The 21,140-nt window shown below is 39.3% G+C and overlaps 1 protein-coding gene across 1 annotated transcript in view; it reads right to left on the bottom strand.

Moving 5' to 3' along the window:
- Positions 1-682: 682 nt before the first annotated feature.
- SOX6 (SRY-box transcription factor 6) overlaps positions 683-21,140 on the bottom strand; it is a 621,353-nt gene continuing 600,895 nt past the window's right edge. Inside the window, exons 16-18 of the mRNA XM_049713139.1 lie at positions 19,025-19,258; positions 16,223-16,439; positions 683-7,548 (exon numbers count right to left, since the gene is read on the bottom strand). Of these exons, the coding sequence (XP_049569096.1) occupies positions 7,245-7,548; positions 16,223-16,439; positions 19,025-19,258 (755 nt within the window). The 3' untranslated portion in view covers positions 683-7,244. The remainder of the gene's footprint in view (positions 7,549-16,222; positions 16,440-19,024; positions 19,259-21,140) is intronic.

The raw sequence follows: 21,140 nt of genomic DNA, 5'->3' as shown, positions 1-21,140 counted from the left end.
CTGGTCACTAACCTCTGGATCCATAGCCCTGGCTTGGCCAGTCTCCTTTAAGGGCCCGCCTCACTTTGGTCCGCTACCCCACCTCCAGGCCTCGGACCCTTAGAGGCTGGTATCATTCGCTCCCGGGCCAACTCATAGCTGGGCAAGGAGACCGGGAACTCTCCTTCTCTGAGGCAGAAGTAGCTGAGAAATCAGCCAACCACTCCCAACCACAGCGGAGGCAACGGTTCCAGAAGTGCAGCATTTTCCACTCTTGGCTGCTAGGCTCGTAGAAGTTGATGTCATGTGAGAGGTTGGCCCTCGAGATTCGTTCATACCCGGGAATGCTGGGAGTTTTCATAAACTGTTTCACTCTCATGAAGAAGTCAGGCAAATAGGAAGTGACATCCTTTCCCATCTTCTCTTGACAGAAATCCACCTTGGATCCTGTTCCTACCATCTAAATCCACAAGCATTTCCTGCTGCCGCAGCGCATGCTCCACAGTGAAGAAAGCAGGCCAGTCTTCCAGGCTAAGGGGTTTGAAGACTTACCTCCCGGCGAAGGTAGAAGCACCGGCGGGAGCAGGAAGGCTCTGCAGGCTCCAGCAGCAGGCAGTGTGGGCCAGGGCTGCACGAGCCGAGGGCTGACCAGGCTTCAGGGTAGGAACAGTTGCCAGGGCACAGACAAGGCCGTACACGGAGGTCATAAAACAAAATTTATCTTTAATTTGTAAGTGTCAACAGCAGTACAAAAGATGGAGTGATGACGACTAGATTAAGGGTAGAGAGGACAGTCTTGAGGTAAATGAGCATAAATAGGCAGTTCTTATAGACACTCCCCTGAGGGGCCTAGGCCCCGTCATGGCATATACATTATCACCCAAAGATGGCATGTTTAACATATCAGGAAAGCACCTTGTGCAAAAAGGAAAAAAAAAAAGTAGCTAAGGTGCCAACATACACCAGGATAGATAAAGACAGTGTCTTTCAATTTTGTCTTTTCCCTTAATTATGAGGCAGAGGAGGGGAAGACTCTGAAAAGTACCACTGAAAGATTATTCAATGTTGAGTTTTATCTCACGTCAATACTGCACAACGAAATCCAAGAAGTGTGTGTATGCAACAAAGCTAAGAACAATGATTCATTCCTTGAAATTTGAAGATATTCTTTTTTTTTCTCATTTCTTTAATCCTTAGCAAACTTTTTTTTCCATTATCAAGAGGAGAGTGTGAGAAAGATGTGATGGCAACCCTTAAGGTCATTTAAAAACTTTACACTGGACTGTACAAGATTTTTTTTTTTGATAAACTATTTACATTTTCAGACTTTCAAACATATTCAAAGCAGCAATAGACACTAGTTTTTATGGTTTTTGTTGTTTTTCTAATTGCCCAAATAGTTACCAGCCACGGGCCAAGTAGGTACCTGCATTATACACAGAATTTCTACAAAGAATATCTGCAGTTAAAATTTGCTCAAGGGTGTATTCAACGCCCTTAGCGTCCCAAGGGCCGCACCCGCAGTGTCGCTAGAGGAACCAGCACAGCACCTTGACAACAGAGTTGCAGTTGTCCCAACAGCCCTACACAAACTTTACACTTTGAAACAGCAGCCAGCATTCAGTCCAGCATGTCAGTGAATTGTGCTGATTAAATTAACACAGAATACAATCTCACAATATACATCACAAACAAATTACAATGTCGGGAAATAAAAGAGTTACAGTAAGATAAGTTATGTAGTAACAGCTTATAAGCTCGTCTAAGGTAATAAAAATTTTACATGGCAAATACAATAATGAATGAACATAAATGCTAAGCATTCTAATTTGCTACAAGCTGGAAAGGGTACAATAAAGACTGCACTTTTCCAAAAAGCAAAAACACATATGACAAAGGAAGACAAACGGAGAATGCACATGAGCAGGTCTGCAAATGTGCAGCATACAAAACAGTTAAATATTTGCACATTCCCCATATTCCAAGAGCACCAGCACTGAGGCCTCACTTTCTGCTTGTGGTTCTTCAGGAATAAGAAGCTACTGAGCAAGATATGTCACTGAGTTGCCTTTAAGCTTTCATATTGCCACGGACACCAATTAGAAGAGGATCTGCACTAAGCTTTACCTTTTTGCCCCTCCCCCTCCCCCCTCTAGCCCTGCCCCAAAGGTACCAGCATTCCAAATACTTGTTCATGGGCTTTTGGGAAGAAATCTGTCCCCAAAAGAAAAGATGGCATGGGGATGAAAGGGAAATGTGTTTGCATATCAATATTTTCAGTGATATTAGCAGAGGGTTACACTCAATAGTACATGGCATCAGAAACAGAACATAATCGGCAGGAATAGCAGATAGAAGTTGTTTATTAAGGAAGAAAACATGTCAGGGGACAGATGACTTAAGGAAATGATGCAAGTGCTTTTGAAAAAGGACAAATGAGGTCATACAATATTATTATACTTTGAGAAGTGAGTTTAAGTGCCAACTCAGTCCTTAAACAAACGTGTACAAAATCAGGCAAGGCTACAGCAACCATTTTTGTCATTTTCTCATTAGAAAGGAAGACCCAGTAATAAAGTCAATACATTCCTCTAGCTGCATTCTTTGCAGTTGTTGGCACTTGGTACAGGACTTCTCATACGGTTTAAAACTACGAACTGATTCTTTTTCTTTTCCCTAATGAGTAGGTAGAGGTCACCTCTTTGCAAGACGAGTAAATTGAGAGAAGCAGCCTCAGCTGTGGTGTTCAAGTGACCGGGACCGGGCTGCCTTCCTACTGGGGTTAGATGGGCTTCCTCAAAACAATTCCTGCTTTCAGCTAGTGCCTGTGCTCCCCGCTCAGGAGGGTGTGCTCCGGAGAAGCAGCCTGGCTTCATAAGGAAAAGAAAGAAGCCTTTAATTTCAGCCCTAGAGTGATCACACCCTTTTCAAACACCCCAGGCTCCAGTGGGGCTAATGTTCAGGGGAGGCCAGAATTTGACAAGCTCAATAGCACTGTGAGCCCGCACCTGAATTTAGAACTTGGCCTGAGAGATGGTGTCAGGACCCTGGCAAATCAAATCAGGCCTGAGGACAAGGCTGGGGTGTATCAAATACCAAATGAAGCAAACTGATGTGCCCCTAAAAGGGTGAGCTGAATACAGGTGAAAACAACAAAGCTTTCGTACCTTCCTGGAAAAGATACTGCATCGCATCTGCCAATGAAACAGAAAAACTGCCTGCCTGGCTGCTCCTGTCCACAGATTAACCTTTTCTTTCTCTCTCACTTTCTTTCTTTCTTTTTTTTTTTCTTTCTTCCTTTCTTCCTTCCTTCCTTTCTTCCTTCCTTCCTTCCTTTCTTTCTTTTTCTTTCTTTTCTTTCTTTCTTTCTTTCCTTTTGCTTTTCTTTCTTCCTCTTTCCCTTTCTTTCTTTCTTTCTCTCTCTCTTTCTTTCTTTCTTTTTCTTCCTTTCCTTCCTTCCTATTCCATATGGTCCATTTTTTAGGACAGGATTGTCTGCCAGTGTCCCTATTCTAAGTGACAAGGAAAATCCTGATCCTGCAAGTTCTTTAACAAAATGGAGGTAACTTTTACCTTTGATTTGAAGATACTATGAAATAGGGAGCGATGGGAAAAAAAAAGTTGATTAACATTCTTTAATTGGCATGGTGGGACCTTCATTAATGGCCAATCTCAGAGAACGATTTTTGCCTTTCTAATGGCATTCATGCTTCATGCTATTAAACGGTCACAGAACTACCTTCTAAGGTTTATATGGATTCACAAAGCAAATTGACTCTCTCCCAGCTGTGCTGGAAATTCACCATGTTCAATTCATCAACTTTCTATAAGAAAAAAAAGTGAAAGTCTGAGTCTGTGGACAGTGGGTTCTAAACTGTATGAGAACCCAAGTGATGGGTTTTGCTGCTCCAGCTACAGGTGGGACTCTGCTTTCTCACCGTGGCTGATAATTCACTACCCCATGAGGTACAGTGACTCGTCAACTTCTAGTCTGGACCAACATATATGGATAGAGAACAAAAAGGAAATACATAACTTATATTTCACTAAATATTCATGAGCCAAAAATAAATTCTATTTCTATGTTATATTTACACAATTAGAAAAATCTAAAATGAGATGGTGAAGTCATAAAAACTTTGTTTAAGCCCCACTAAAAATAAAATGACGTGATCCCTATGATTGTCATTCTTAATTTCCATGGATATTTAGAGCCAAACTTGGCTAATAAATAGAATAAACTGCTTATGTGCAGAATTTAGATTCAAATACAGCATCACTGTTTGACCCAATGAAAGAGACGTTTACAATCAGATCATTCCTGAATAGCCTTTCATTTTTAAGAACATGGCTAGAAGTAACTGAACCCCAGTACTGAGGCAGAGCTGGAGCTAAAACAAAGTGTTCATACACACATGTATTTTGCATAAATAAATGAAATAACAAGACATAAAAATGACTCAAATCCGGCAACTGTGAGGCAAGCCCACACGAGTCGAAACAGATGACTTTTGTTCATGTAGTTTTCGTACAACAGCTTCACATTAGTCAGAAGTGATAAAAAATACCATTTATATCCAGTGCTTATAACACTTATGAAATAACATCTGTGAGTGTGTGTGTTTTTTGTTTTTTTTGTTGATTTCTTTTTTTGTTTCTTTTTTTTTTTTTTTTTAACTACAAGCAAAATCAAGTTTCAGTCCTAAAGAACAGTCCTTTGTTCTCCACCAGCCCAGAATATTATTTTGGCATGGTCATAAAAACAAACAAAATTAACCTACTATTCTAAATGTCTGCCTTTGTGCAAAATTAATTACATACAATACAATGCTAGCCATACAGCACTCTACTTATGCAACAAAATTAAAAAGGAGCGGGAGAGGGCAAAAGCAAGAGTCAAAGAGAAAGAGAAAACAACGTGAGAATGAACTGAGGAGGAGAGGTATATAATCAAAAGAAACCAGTAAGACAATAATAAATACTCCTTTTTTTTTTCTTTTTAGGAAAACGACCTCCTCCTCATTTGAAATAAATGTACAAAAACAAAGTTCCAATCCCCAATCAATATTAAGAACCAAACATTCCTATCAGTACCTTAATCAGTTGATAGAGAGCACTCCTAGCTAATGACACAGACAGGAAAGTCTTGGCTAGACCTATTTATTGCTATTAGGTATGGCCTTGAGCACTCTTAAATAAATATGAAGGTACACTATTTTCTTCCAAGTGACAAAATGGCTCAAGAAATCTGATGGGCCGTTCCTATGTCCTGGTGATCAGATTCTGGTTGTCCCATGAGGTGAACTGTCCCATCTGCTGACATTCTCCCATCAAACTACTCTGGGTGAGGCTTCCCCACAGGCAATCAGTCCTGGTTTCAGGAAGGTCAAAATGGCATGGCTGAGCTCCCTGCAGTTAGGAGATGGGGAATGAAGCCTCACTGCTTCCCAGCCCATCAGTGCACCTCCAGAAAAATCCTTGTGTGACAAGGGCAGTTAATCTTGTTCACACATAGGCATGACCCCCATGCAGCCACAGATGGAGGGAATGAGCCAGAGGAACTCGTCTGCTGCCCCAGGAGTGATCTGTTCCCCAGAGTTAACAGTAGGAACATCCCATTTAGGGAATGTATTTCTCCTCCTTCTCCTTCTCTATGGTTTTCTTTCATTCTCTGGATGTATCACGACTATTTGCCTCTATCTTTGCTTTGAGGCTGTCACGTGGCTTCTTGCATCCTGGGGATTTTGCAAAGAACTCCCTAGATGTGCGAGATGGGACAAGGCAGCTCAGTATAAAGGCGCCAGCCCATGACAGCATCCCTGTGGAGTCCTACATGGACCACAGCTTTGGGCTTTAGGATTGGCTGCGGGACTCCCCTGCCTGGCAGTCACCACTGTTGACCCTTGCTGCTGAATGGCATTGAGGGGAAATGCCACTGATGCAGATCCTACCACTTGTTGCCTAATTGAATTAGGGGAAAATTCTGGCAAAAGATTCAAAGTCACGGGGAACCTCAGGGGCAATACCTGTTGAAGTGTAAATCTCTACACCTGTATCCAAATACACAGCTCTATAGCCATATATACACTGATGTTCAAAAACAACAATATAGGTATTTAGTAGTATCTTGTTTCAGAAATGCATCCAGATGTTCTGGGACATAAGATCACTATGTACACCTTTGTATCTAGCAGGAGAAGGAGGTGAAAAGGGCTGAAAAGTTCTTTGGGGAAGGAGGGTAAGAAAAAAGAATTATTAAATTAATGCCACCAACAATTTTTTTAAATAAATAGTAAGTGGACCCTTGACATTCTGGAATGAATAAATTATTTAAGAGAAAATGTGTTAAGACTGAATGTCAGGGTTAAAGGCAAAGGGATAATGGATGTAGTGAGAGGTGGTCTCAGGCAGAGAAGACCACCATGTCGGTATCTGGTGTGGTGATCGCTCTGGTGCGTGGACGTCGTACCACGTCACACACTGATGGCACGTCAAGAGGCAAACACAATTGGGTACATGCACTGTGGCAACCTTGTTCATTCCTTACAATATCTTGTCTCCAGATTCCTGAGTACTTCACCATTTTCTGAAAAAAAAAAAGTGTGGTTTGCTATTTTATTTTAAGATGCCAAAGATTGTCTAAGACTTTGCAGTGTCTCCTTTAAGACTTTCAAAATATTAAGATTCAAAAGTTATGAAAAAGTTTGGCACATTCAAAGTTTAACTCTACACATGGAAAAATGGAATTCTGAGGCCTTTTGAATATGCTCTACATGCAGCTGCACACGCCATGGACTTGTTCTGTTTCACAATATGAAATTCTCAGTTGTTTTCTAAAATAATTCAGAATAAAAACACATTCACAACTTGTAGGCTGGCACAGCATACCTGAGTGAGAATGTTTAACCCCATCTAAAACAGTAACTTAAACCTTTATCAACATCCAAAAGAAAAAAAGTAAGACAAAATATAAGACTTGTAAGACAGCTACGGGTTGAGATAAGTTTTCAAGTCCTGGTGTCTCATATTTAATATGTCTTCACCTAAATTAAAAAACAACAACAACAATAACAATAACGACAAAAAACTCAAGTTCATGAAAAATCTGGGAAAACTTAATCTGTCTCACGCTTTACGAAACAATTAAGACCATTCTGCTGATGTAATTGTGGAGCCACAAATGCATGCGGGCTCTTTAAGAACTTTTCTGTTGGGGGAGGGGAGGTGAAATGTCAGAGTATTTTAATTCAGCAAACAAACACTCCTCAGTTGGCACTGACAGCTTCCGGGGCTTCATTTTCACTGCTATAGTCTGATTTGGGATCATCTTCATAGTCGTCATACATTTCCATCTCATCCTCTCCATTAATCATTTCATTTCCAGCTAGGCTTCCGCCGTCTGTCTTCATTCCATAAGTGCTCTGGATGACCGGGAGGCTGGGCTCTGGACTGGCGGAGGTGCTAGAGCAGTCAGATGTCATCTGAGGTGATGGTGTGGTAGTTGCCATAGTAATAGCACCAGGATACACAACACCTGTTCCTGTGGTGATTGGAATCTGAGGCTGCTGCCTGTATAGATTCAAAAAATAAAATAAAACAGAGGGAAATATCTATATACGTATGTTCTTCCGTGTGGCATCGGAATTCACCCCTCACACATTCTAAAAGGGGGTTCTGTTTGAAATTCTAAGCAAATGACAAAATGTGACAAAGGTGTTTCCTGGAGGAGTCCTGCAAATCTCCCTGATGATGTGATTGGTGTTAAGCAACAATGGAGCAATTTATCCATGGCTTTGCAACATGAAAGCAAAGCTCTGATAACCCCTTGGCATTTGGAACAAATACTATAGTTAATTCCACAAAGTTACATGTGAGATCATTTTTTAAGATCTCCCAGGACATGACAAAAAAATAGGCTGGTAATATGAGACATACTATAATGATACTGTTAAGCAGGTTTGTGTCTTCACCTTGGTCTGAGAACTGTACAAAGGAAAGATCAAGATGAGAAAGGATCCAGTATATCCCAGAGTCAGATTCGGCAAAGCGTGTATTTGGTATCCGTGTAAATGTCTACTTATTTCCGTGGCTGAACTTGTAGGGAAGCTCCTTGAAGCTTCTACTTCCTAATTATGAAAGGATCATCTTGGATGTCGTTAGTCCTGTGGCCCTGGGCTGGAGCTGGGGTTGGAGGAGTCAGGAGTGAAGAACAGTGAAAGCTCCACCACTTAACAGAATAACACGCTGCCTCATCCTAGATCCCAGCGGGTGCCAGGGCATGGTCACACCAGCTCAGTCCGTCGTCATGACACTCTAGTTCAAATAAACTTACCAGACCCTTTACAAAGGGCAGTCTCTCCCTCTGCAGGGAGACATGGCTATCTGTCTCTCAGTTTCCCTTGAGGCATTGTAACTGGTTGAAAGAATGGAAGACCTACTACCTAGCTCAAAGACTAGGACTGAAACAATATTCTCCCGGATGCAATATTCACCAAGTGTTTCTCAATCTCTATGTACAGTATTATTAATTCACCTCAAAATGTCATTGTAACTCTCTTTTCTGAGCCTCAGTTTCCATCTATTTATAAAAGCTGGGGTCAGGGAAGTCCTGGAAAGTCCTTCCACCTGTTAATACTTGGCCTCAGGTCGGTCCATCACTTGAAGCATTCTTATTGACCCCCCCTACATTGAAACTTTTATCCACCTCAATCTAAAAGCAAAATACGCTGCATTTGTGAAGAGCTAGCTTAGTTACCAGCTATTCTTTGACACGTCCTGAAGGAGCATAACTTCTCAAAAATGTCTGCATGCCTTCCAGCCTGGTAGAAGGAGAAATGATGGAAATGGCCTAGAATCACACTGTGGGATATCTGATAATGCTATTTTTAACAACCTCTTTCAAACACTAGGAGGCATAATAATGATGCCTTAACCTTTGACTAACATAATATATAAATATTTACATATATATTACCTCATTCAGTTAACATGGCAACCCCATGAGGTATTATTATGCCCAGTTTTCAGATGAAGAAAATGAGGCCTTGCTTAAGGTCCTGCATTCAATAAGCAACACTGCTGGGATTTGAACCTAGGTCACCTGACTTGAATTCCATCACTCTTTCCTTCCTAGATATTCAATATACAGATACACTATGCTCACTATATCCCATAAAAATTCCTGATTTCTATAGAGCCTGTAGGTATCCAGTTGATACTACGTGCCTGATATTGATGCATTTTCTATGATGCTCGTGGTTATTTTTTTGATTGCCCCAAAGAAGATGATAGAGGAATCTAAATCTATGTATAGAAACATCTGATAAGATGCCATTTTTGCTTTCATAGAATCAAATTCTAAAAACAGTATACTTCTTGCTTCCTAAGTTTTGGGCAAATTAACACAAATTAAATTTTATGCTAACCTACCCAAGGCAGTAAGAGCCTCATTAAATATTTTACTGAATTTGGATAATTGCAATAAAAATATTTTTGCCTTAATCACGTAATGAGTGTTGAGTGAAAACTTTTACTGCACTATTAACCCATTTTACAGATTTCCCAATATGGTGAGCTAATCTATAATATAAATTCTACATACCATATGCAAACTATCAAATGATACATTTTCTTTTCATGAAGGACATTTTCTTTTTGCAAAGAATAGATGGTCATTTTTTGCAGTATTTTAAAATCAAAATATCTATATATATTAAATAAATTTGAATTGACCTCTTATTATGTGCTATGGACAATGCTTAGATGTTTCCACATTATCTCCTTTAATCCTCACAATAAGCCTGAGAGATAAATAAAGGTGCAAAACTGAACTCCTGATCATTCTCCCATGTACTGGGCTCCTCTCATGGCCTTTCAGATCTTGGTTAATGATTACTTCATCTTTCTGACTGCTGGGGCCAATCCTATATCCCTATATCCAATCCATCAGCAAATCCTACTGGTTCACTCTCAGGATCATATCCAAAATCCCTCCACTTTTGCCACCTGTACCTCTACAAACCTGGTTCAAGCCAACACCAATGCTAATCTGGTTTACTGTAAGAGCCTGCCTCCTTAGTTCAGGGCACATCCCCTTCAGACAATATTTCAACACAGTAGATAGAGTGATCTTTTTAAAACCTAAGTCAGATCACAATACTCTTCTGCTTATAACTCTTCAATGTCTTTCCATCTGACCCAGATTCAAATTCAAAGTCTTCACAATGGCCAATAAGTCCTTTCAGCATGTGGCTCTCTACTACCTCTGAAATCTAGTACTCATCCCACCTACTCATTCTGCTCCTATTGCTCTGGCCTCATTATTTCTTGAACAAGCCAGGCGCAACCTCTCCTCGAGATCTTTGCAATTGCTGTTCTCTCTGCCTAGTTCTCCCAGATATCTGCATGGCTAGCTCCCTCACCTCCTCAGGTCTTTGCTCAAGTTAATCTTCTCAGTGAGGTTTTCTATAGCCACTCAGTTTAAAATTGCAATCCATCCTCTAAAACTCCCTACCCCTTTCCCTCCTTTAGTTTGTTCTAAGGCATTTATTATTATTTGATATTTATTTATTTATTCGTTCATTTACTCATTCATTGTCTGACATCCCCCACTAGAATGGAAGCTTCGTGAAGATAGGATTTTTCACTGATGTAGTCCCAGAGCTTAAGCAGTGCCTGGGACATAGGAAGCACTCAACAAAAATCTGTTGGATACATGGAATGAGAGAATGAACTAGTGAATGAGAAGGAAAACAAATGAAAAGTCTGGGTAACCTGTTCTACAAAAGAAAAGATATAATGAGCTTAGATATATGAGAGAGAGGGTAGTGGAGAAGGAATGTGAATATAATCATCTTTAAATGCTTGAATGATTTTCTTCACAAACAAGTAAGAGATTTGTTCCAGAAGTGACCAAAGAAGAGGATCAGAACCTATCTACAAAGTAGCAGAAAGGCAGAGTATGGCCTACTTAAGAAGAAAGAACTTTCTAGCATTAGGAAGTGTTCCACAAAGAAACTAGCTCCCTTGAAAAGTGGTGAGCTCTCTAGCCCTCAAAGAAAGAGTTCAAGCTAAACTTAGAAAGGACTCCTACAATGGCTGGCTATGAAGGACATGACTTCTGAGGCCCCTTCTATGTGACCACTGATTCTGTGGATGCAGAATCATAAGCTAACTGTCATGTTGGTCTTGCTCTCATTGTCATTATCAGCATAAAAAGAGACTAAAAAAATGAAGTGAGCATAGGTAATTATAATTGAAGAAATCTGGCTTTCAAGGGTTTCCAAAATATTATTCCACCCTACATATTTTACTTTTCTTACTGCCAGAAAAAATTCCTACGATAGCCTCCTTATTTATTTTTGAACATTTTCACATTTCCCCCATTTGTTCATGCTCTCCTTCATGCTAAAATAGGAATCTTTACCTGTACTTTCCACCAGCCTGACCCTACCCAAACCTCAAGTCCCCTTCCTCAAGAATGGCCTACGCGTGGCCCTAATGCATAGGAATCTCCCTCCCTCAGAGCTTTACTTGCTCTTGTCTATATAATCAAAATTAGTATTCCATTATACATTATGTGGAGCACTATGCAATGTATTCTGTGTGTGCATGTGTGTATAACAAACTATTATTTGCTAACCTATTCATGTATATGTCTGGATTCTCTGACTATAGCATTCTCTGAAAGCTCACTGTGTACAGAATTAATACCTCATGTACTATATTAATTTAGTACAGTACTAGGCACACAGCTGGTTTCAAATAGGCCCTTACCAACTGACTGACTAATCAATTAACAAAATGGAAAATCTGGCCAGCAGGCTCAAGCTTTGTCTATCGGAAGTTACTTTCCTAAAAAGCATTTTTCCTTCCTTTACAGATCAATTGCAAAGTCAAAATTCAAACACTGCAGATTTCACAAACAGGGATAGCTGGCAAGCATTGGACTTTACAAATAATGAATGTGCACATCAAAACAAAAGTTGTAGATATTTGTAAAAGTACACGCATGCAGCTGATATGAGTAGAGATGGCTAAGAACCCTCCCTCCCAGCCCAAGTAAAGAGTTTGAGCTGTTCCTGATAGAGTCCAGCATTGTTGCATGGTTTCCAAATCACAAGAAGAGTCCTGGAGTATAGTCTAGCTTTGCCAATTGCAATGGAACTATTTATTTATGTTGTCAAAGCTCCTGTTTGCTGATCCTTTACAGTATCTATAAATGAAGGCAATGAAGTTTGCTTCATTAGGAGATTAAACCTATAAATTGCACATCTTTTTACATTACCTATTAGAGATTCTAATCTGGCTTTCTCTACAGGACAATGCTAAAAATAGCATGTCTAGTCTATGCTACTCAGTTAAATTTGTAAGTATCTTATAGGTTTTATTCACCCTCTTTGAGATTAAGATCAAAATGGCAAATGTTCAAATCACTTATACCACAATGCAGGAGAACATAATTCTTTATAATATGAAATATATACCTGACACATAGCATCATTTCTCTAGGATAATAATATTTACTCTAATTTGGGACTTACTATATGCCAGACATTGTTCCAAGCACTTTAGATACATTAAGTTATTCAATCTTCAGAAAGGTCTGATGTTGTAGGTATTACTGTCATCCCCATTTTACATATGAGGAAACTGAGGTACACAGAGTTTAAATAAGTTTCCCAAGGGCAAGTGGGGAGTTCAGAGGAATAAGAATTGCTGTGCACTAGTTCCTAGAGCCAGGAAGAAGCAGAGCTAGTATTTGAGCCAGAACAGTCTGGCTCCAGAATTGACATTCTTAACCACTACACTATACAGCCTCTAAGAAATTTGTAGGCTCTAATTGAGAGGTATGTGTAAGGGTGAAAAGGAAATATGTTTCACATAAGCCTGGTCTAAATCTCAGCTCTGCTATTTACTAGCTGTGTGGACTTGGACAAATTATTTAACATCTCTGAATATTGTGTTTTTCAACCTCATAGAGAAGATGATAGTGCCTATCTTATAAGTTTGTTGTATCTGCAATAATCTGTATAATTCACTCAGCATAAGTAAGTATTCAATAATTTACCATTATTCTTACTTAAAAAGTAGCCCCAAATTTTAATAGTTTTTAGTATCTGCATAATTCTCTATTAGTTCACACGTAAATTACTGAATACGCTTTAAATAAATTGGAAATAGATTACATTTGGCCATAGTTCTTTGGGAAAAGACAATGTTGTAGCTATATGTACCCTAATAAGTATCATCTTAACATTAATAGTACTCCTATCAGGATTATTATAGAACTCTGATACTTAACCTATCAATTGAAGGGGTTAAATCCAAGGCTAGAGCTAATATTACTCCATTTCATATACTGATAAATTCATTTCATAATAGCTAAGTAAAAAAAAACCTAACTCACTGAATTTCCAGTTGTATCATCAGTAAAATGTATGACAATGTTGAGCAATATATGTAATTTTATTGGCTTGAAAGTTATGCACGTCTTTTCAAAATCAGCTATAAAAATTGATCTCACCCCCATTCCCTCAAGAAGTCAATAGCAATCTTTGAATTTCTTGTTTGTCTTTCCCTCTTGTAAATAACCTCGTATCTAATGAAGATCAGTTTGCAAAGATGAATCCCAGGGAGTTAATAATCTATCAAATACAACTACTTAAAAGAAAATACGAATCCTTAAGTGGAAATAATACCTGGCTTTATGTAGCAAGTATTATCAAAACTGGGCAGAGGAGAATACTGAGCACTGGAGATTTAAGAGTAAGATATTCTGGCCATTGCCTGCACATCCATAGCCCTATTCCACAGTCTAAAATGAGCCTTCCACAAAGGACCTCTACGCCATCAGAATCCTTAGTCTCTAAATTTCCAATCTCCTTTTATGCTACTGTATACCACAACAAAAGACCTTATTTTCTCTAGGTTCTAGGAGCTCTTCCTCAAATGGCACAGTCATACTCACAACTGTGCAGAATAGGACTCTGAGGCATATTTTGAAGCAATGTTGTGAAGACAATTCCTCAGTCATTTGGCATGACAGAGGCAGAGACCTGATTTAATCCTTTGCTCTTGCTCCTCTTTCAGTAGCCGTAGGACCTCTTGAAGCCTCCATTTCTTTATCTTATTTAGAGGATTATATACTTTGTATACCTAAAACACCTCGTATACAGTAGGCATTCAATAAGTGGTAGATGCTATTGAGTTGTTTTAGAGTTTCATTTTACATGCATTGTTATGTGTTGAGGTATTTCGGTCCAGAGCTGGTATCAATGTTCCCTTTGGTAAAGAGGACTAAATTAAATAGAATTACTGCATCTCATATTTTCAAATAAGTATCAGGGAACTAAAATGGTACCTTTGATAATCTTCCAGACTATGGCAAAAGAGACCCACTATGCAACACAGGGGACATGACTGAGAGAAGGGTGGGAATGACAAAACATCTCAAATTTAAACTTTTGATTCTCCGCTCAAAAGTGACTATATACCTTTTCAGAGATAGACTAACAGGATTAAAAGAAGACATTACACAGTCTTAAATTTATATTTTGTTACCTACAACTATACTTCCTAGAGTACACTGTGACTTGGTATATTTAATAAATTCTCTAATTAACATGTGAGTAGCCCAATTATATTGTATTGTACTTTTGGTGTTAAAGGCATTACTTTTTAAAATGCAAACATTTGTAACACAGAAGAATTTGATATCCTATTTTGGCATATCTTCAGCTGTTAATACACTGGGATCCCCAAATAACAAAGTGATTTAAGCCTCACTTTACCTCGAAAAGGTTCTGCCATAGTTTAAAGAAACTCATTGATTATCTAGTGTGATATAAAATATAGTTTTACTCTGATAGCAAATCCATATTTAATAGTAATAATAATGACAGGAATTCACCTTTATTGATATTGTACTAAGCATTATACAAAGTACTTTTAAAAGCACTGCCTCATTGAATCCTCTCAACAATCGTTAGAGATAGGTACTATTATTCGTTTCACTTCACACATGAGAAAACAGAAGCTTAGAAAAGTTAAATAACCTGCCCAAATAGGTCGCACAGCGTCTCAAACTCAGTGGTCAAACGCAGAAGCCGATGCTCCTCCCCAGAACACTCTAGTGTATTGTATAGTGACCCAGACTGCTCTCATTGGCCTTTTTTTTTTTTTTTTGTATTCTATTTACTTTTCCAAACTAGTTGTATGTTTTTAAACACATGCTTCTGAAACCAGCCTTGTGTTTCATGAGGTTATTTTCTGAGTGTCCTTAAAAATAAATGTTCTTTACTCCTCCTTTAAGGCATCTCTTTTCTTCACCTCCAAGTGAAGCTTTCTTGTTTCCCTGGCACAGCACAGCTCCTCAATTCCCCTTCCAGTTAACAGTGAACACAGCTTCCTTTTTGCTTCCTCCACTTCTCTCTCTCAAGCCCTTTCCCAAGTGTCTCCCCAGTCTGATGCCAACTGCCTCAGGCCACTGCCTCCAGACGGCCCTCTGGTTTGCCACCCCTGTGCTGCTAGGTCTGAGTGTGCTGGAACCTACAGACATCTGCACCCCGCTCTGCTGACCACTGTGGTTACAAGAGGCCTCTTTCGAGTGCAGACAGCCAGTCAGCCAAGTGGAAATTTATACCAGAAATCTATTACCTAATTTTTAAACAAAATGACATGAAATCAGACTTGAAGATATCAAAAACATGTCTAGTTTCTGATTTAAGCAAGAAAATCCACATTGTTACTGCTTCTACCACAGAATAATTTACTGCAACAGGAGTTCTGGATCTTATGCCAAAAATGAGGTCCTCTAACCAATGTCAAGGCCAATTATCCTGTGGTAAATCCCACAACAAAAGCAGACTATTGTGATTAGAGTCAGAAGCACCACCCAGAGAAGCTAGAAAGCTTCTGGGGATTTCTTAAGGTTAGTTTTTACTCTTTTTTTCTCCCTGTGTGTCTGCTTAAATAAACTACCAGAAACTTTGTGTGTGGGCACTGGACATCCTAGATTACTTTGAGAGACAATGAAAGGGGTTATCAGTTGGGAGTGATCTGTTGCCTGTTTGTTTTGATTTGAGCAGAAGCCATGCTGCAAGGCTGTGCGCTTGTGACAGGCCCCTTCGGTGTGTCACAACCTCTTCCCTTCCCTAATCTCCTTCCCCCAAACACTGCCAGTAGCCATCCTGTGGTTTCTTACCGCAGGAAAGCCCAGGTGGTTAAATGCAGGAACACTTACCCCACGGTAAAGAACTGCCTCATCTCCTGTCTCCGAGATCTCATCAGTTGCTTATACTCCCCAATCCGGAGCTTTTTGCCATCAACAATGCAGGTGCGTTTCGGTCGAGGTTTGTATTTATAGTTCGGGTACTTCTCTAAGTGGATCTTGCTTAGCCGGGCCTGCTCCTCATAATAAGGTTGCTTCTCTTGGTTGGACATGGATTTCCAGCGAGACCCTAGACACAAAAATAGCCTTAAGTACCCAAGTGGTCAAGGCAACATACAACATACTCCTGGCAAATAACTAGATATACCTTCCCACCACTTCATTCACCTGTGCTCTGGGTAGCTCCTATTACCACATACCATCGAGCCACACAACTAGTGTTTTAGACTATAGAGCAAAGAATAATTTGGAAGTGATACATTTATTATATTATTTCCCTCAATAACTTAAAGCTGATGCTACCATAAGTATATTGTTTTAAAACACGTCTTTGCTTCTTAAGATCGTCTCCTACACCAAGGTTGTTTCCCCATCCATCTGCCTAGGGTTAAAAACCTAGACTTCCTAAGTATACTTTGGAGTATGACAGAATTCTCAGGAAAAACTCTCTTGGTTCCAGAAATTCAAACATCTCCCACACTCCAAGCATCTTTAGTGAAGCTGTCCTTTGATAAGATGTTAGATGTTGATATTCTTCCAAATATAAAAACCTAAGGTGCACACTGTACCCCCTGGCCTAGGGTAATTAAAAGTCTACACTCTACTTAAGAAGTTATAGCTTTAGAACCGGAAGGTACAGTGGAATTATATATATATATATATACATATATATATATATACATATATATATACATATATACCATTTTCAAGTACTATAAACATTCATTCAAAGCCATACCAATGAAAGTACAAAAATTTTTAATATGGTTTATACAGGAAGAAGGAAAAGTATTCACTTCTCTAATATTGTTTATAAAGAATTATCTAAACACTTGACGAAGAAGGGATGTGTTTTTTTACGTGTATCAAATTGCATTTTTGTGTCTCGCTGGTGAATAAAGCGGTAACAGCTGTGCTGACTGGATGTCAGCTATTCTTCAGTGGAGATTTTTCATACATAAACAAATGGAAAAGTTGTACAAATATTCTATGCAGCCAGCAATATCCTGGTCTGTTTTAATAGCACATCCATTCCTGTTTTTCCTGATTGTTGTGCAAAAGTTGTGTAGAGAGTCTACACGGACAGGCTTCTCTGTGTTCGGCTGGCTCCCAGCAGCTTAGAGTCCCAGTTAAGGTTTTTGGTGCTCTTAAAATTCTTGTGCTTAAAAGTTTACATTTTAATGAATATACTTACTATACTCTTAATTTTTTTCACGAATACACACCAATAATATAGATTCCCCACAGATGCCAAAATGGAAACAGAGAGGTTCTGTGCCCACTGGAGAGCTTACTCATACTGCTAATAAAATGGCCAAAAAGGGGAAAATTTCCAAGTTAGATATCAAAATTTAGGGACAGGGAAATAATGATTTTCTTTTGAGTGTCTATTAATTAGAAAAAATTTTAATATATATATTAGGACCATTTTGGTTTGAAAGGTATTTAAATTTATAAGAATAATGCCCCTATGTGTATCTCTGAAACTCTAAAAATAAAACCCCACTTAACTGTAATGACAGTTAGTATCCATCTTGAAATTCAAAAGTCAAAAAGAAAAAAAGGAAAAACTTGTATTTTAACATTTCAACACTATTTGATCTCACGTATCTTTAAAATTTTCTTAGGGGTCGCTGCCTCAAAATGTCTCAGAATCAAGTTAAATTATTTATACAGTGATAAAACATGTGTATTTGTGTATGTCCAGATCACTGATATTTACTCAGGTTAAATATTTATTGCTTTTGAACAAAACATTTAAAAAATGAAAACCACAGTTTAAGTCTCTAATGTTTTTCGGCTTCTTAAACGGCTGCCTTTGAGATTTTGTCACATCATGACAGCTTAAATAGAACAGTGCCTTCTGTGTTTTTTCTTTTTAAAGAGGAAACATGTTGACTGTAATGCTGCATGTTGAATAAAATACGTTCAATATGTTAAGCACAATAGTTCCAAACTGTATAATCTGCACTAGGCAAGCTTTACACTAATAGAACAAGGCTTGAGTTTAATCCGGAGAAACGGGAGAATCACTCTGGCAAGTTACCACAAAATGGGCCTCTGCCCTGTGGTCTCTGTGTTCAACTCACTGCTATGAAATTTGAACTAGTCATATCTTATTAAAGTAAATGTAGTTTTATTTTACAAGTTTTAAAGTTATCATTAGAGGCACTGTTCTACACTCCATAAATTTCACACTATTTGGGGGCTCACCCCTAGCCCTTGGTGAGTTCTTTCAGAGGGACATATGAGCCCAAGAATTCTAAAGCAGAAAACTGTAGGGTCTATGAGTGTTCCCAGCGTTTCACAGCAACTTACGAATTTTAAAAGATTGAATTAAGAAAAGGAGATAAAGCTTGTCTCCATGATTCTTATTTTGCAGTGACCTCTCAGAGTTGTCCTATTAACACATACAATAGATAGTTTTGTCTCTAAAACAAGTGTTTAGTCAGTCCTGCCCTGGCACCTGGTGGATGTACTAACTCCTAAACCTAAAGGCTCCGGTGCAGGGTGGGAAATGCAGAGATGACGACAGTCTCCTGGGGCAGCTTGCTGAGCTCCACCTAACTTCCGCAAACCACAGTCTCCCTTAGGTGTCACATTAGGCCCCTTCTTTCTACTCGTTAGAAGATCAGCATCAGCGGCTGCACTCACCTAAGATTTTGCTAATGTTGGAGTTATGCATGTCAGGAAAGGCCTGAAGGATTTTCCTCCTCTCATCCTTGGCCCAAACCATGAATGCATTCATTGGTCGCTTGATGTGTGGCTCACTGCTGGCCCGGCCACGGGCATCCCTGTAGACTCGTGCTTCAGCCACAGTGGCACCTCCTGTTGGCCAACAATAATACTGCTGTAGTTTAGCTGCAGAGCCATTCATTGCTTTACTTCCTGTAATGTCAGGGCAGGAAGAACAAGATGGGTGCAAAGCATTATTATCTGGAGACTGTTAACATAGCTGGCCACCTGGTTCAGCTGTTTTCCCTAGGCCCTTCTCTTCTTTTTAAATGAACTCTTGGAAGCAGAAGACAGTTTTAGATGACAGTTCTACAGGCTCTTCTGAGGTAGGCCTCAAAGACACACTGGGCAGAATTAATTTTGCATGTTTTTATATACCTAGTACACTTTTACCACAATCAATTCCAGGTAACCTTTCCTGCGTGATTTCTCCCTTCAAAGCAGGCTCTTACCTATCATTTTAGCCTCATTTGCCAAACATTGTAGCCACTTCAAACTATCTCTTACCCCCAATAGCACTCTCTTTCACAATACTGTGCCTTGGCCAGTGCTCCCCTCACTGCCTGGAAGCCCCTTCTCCTACTTCTTCATGCTAAATCCCACTCATTCTTTAAGGCCTATTCAAATGTTGTGTGTTGCATGAATTAATTAGTAATTCAATGATAACTATTAACTGAGCAATTACTATGAGTTAGGCTTTATGCCGGGTGCTAGGTATACAAAAGTGAATAAAACAGCACCTGCTTTTAAAGGAGCTCACAGTTCAGGGAGGAGACAGACCCCAAACAGACAATTGTAACAGAGTGTATGGTAAGTGCTCTAATATTGAAGTAAACAGGGCATCAAGAGGGTGCCAGCAGACGGGACAGTGAGCTAATGCCTCCTAGGAGAGATGACATCTAAGCTGAGTCTTGGAGGATGAATAGGAATTAGCACGTGAATGGGGGCGGGTAGTAAAGACGATGGGAAGGGTAATTCAAGCCAAAGGAAGGGCATTTGCAATGTTGCCTCCCAGGATGCATTCATTCCTCTTTCTTTTAATGTTACATGCTCCAAAGAAATTACTTGCTTATGTGGCTATCTCTCTCTAACATTTCCATTCCATCCCCAGGAATATGAGACCCCTAAAGTTAGTGTTTATGTTGCACTCATTTTTGTATCCCCAGGATTTTCCATGTAATAGATACTCAAATACTTAAGTAAAGGACTGTTCAGTTTTCAACTCATATGCAAAACTAGTAGACTAAAAGGCAGTCATTTCAAGGGTCCTGATATATTTTTCTGCTGTGTGAGCGTAGTTCTTTAACATCCCCTATGAAACTAAGTCTAAATTCCTGATATTTTATAGTTTCCAAAGAAGTGACCATAGTAACCTACTAGATTGAAACCTTCTTGAGGATATGGCAGGAACTGGCTCTCCTTCACTGCTGTATCCCTAGGTTCCAATAAAGCACATGGCATCCAGAGTTTCAGTTAGTAAAATACATTCAGTTAATGAATGGTTGAATAAATGAATCAATGAATGAACATAGCTCTTGCTTGCTTTCATACCCCCTACCAGCATGATACACTGATGGGTGCTTTACAGGTGGCAACTACTGTATATCTCCCTATAGATTGAGAACCCCTATAGTTAAATGTAAAGTTGGACTGATGGCCTCAGCGAGGGCTTCTACTGCATAAACAGGAAAGGCTACTCCCAAAAGTTTAGAAGCAAAATATGCATTAAAACCTACATCTCTACATTTTGGAAAAAGTAAATCCTTTCAGCTCAGTGGAGTGATTATACAGGAACAACATGATCCAATCCATCTCTGCCCTTCTACTCTATTTCTAGCTACCTTGATGAAGTAGAAATTTGTTTGTGTCAGAGCTAGGAATAAATTAGAACATTAAAGTGCACTATTATTTGGCAACTATGGTCATCATTTATTGCAAACAAAAGACAGAATAAAAGGGCTGAACTGGCTAATACTGTCAATTCTTTTCTAAACATGAAGAAGGGCAGAGGGGCCCCTTTCTGAAGACCATGCAA

The sequence above is a fragment of the Orcinus orca genome, chromosome 8 (assembly GCF_937001465.1).
Source record: "Orcinus orca chromosome 8, mOrcOrc1.1, whole genome shotgun sequence".
In the NCBI taxonomy this organism is placed as follows: domain Eukaryota; kingdom Metazoa; phylum Chordata; class Mammalia; order Artiodactyla; family Delphinidae; genus Orcinus; species Orcinus orca.
Note: the sequence above shows the minus strand (reverse complement) of the source record. Positions and strands in the feature narration are given on the sequence as shown.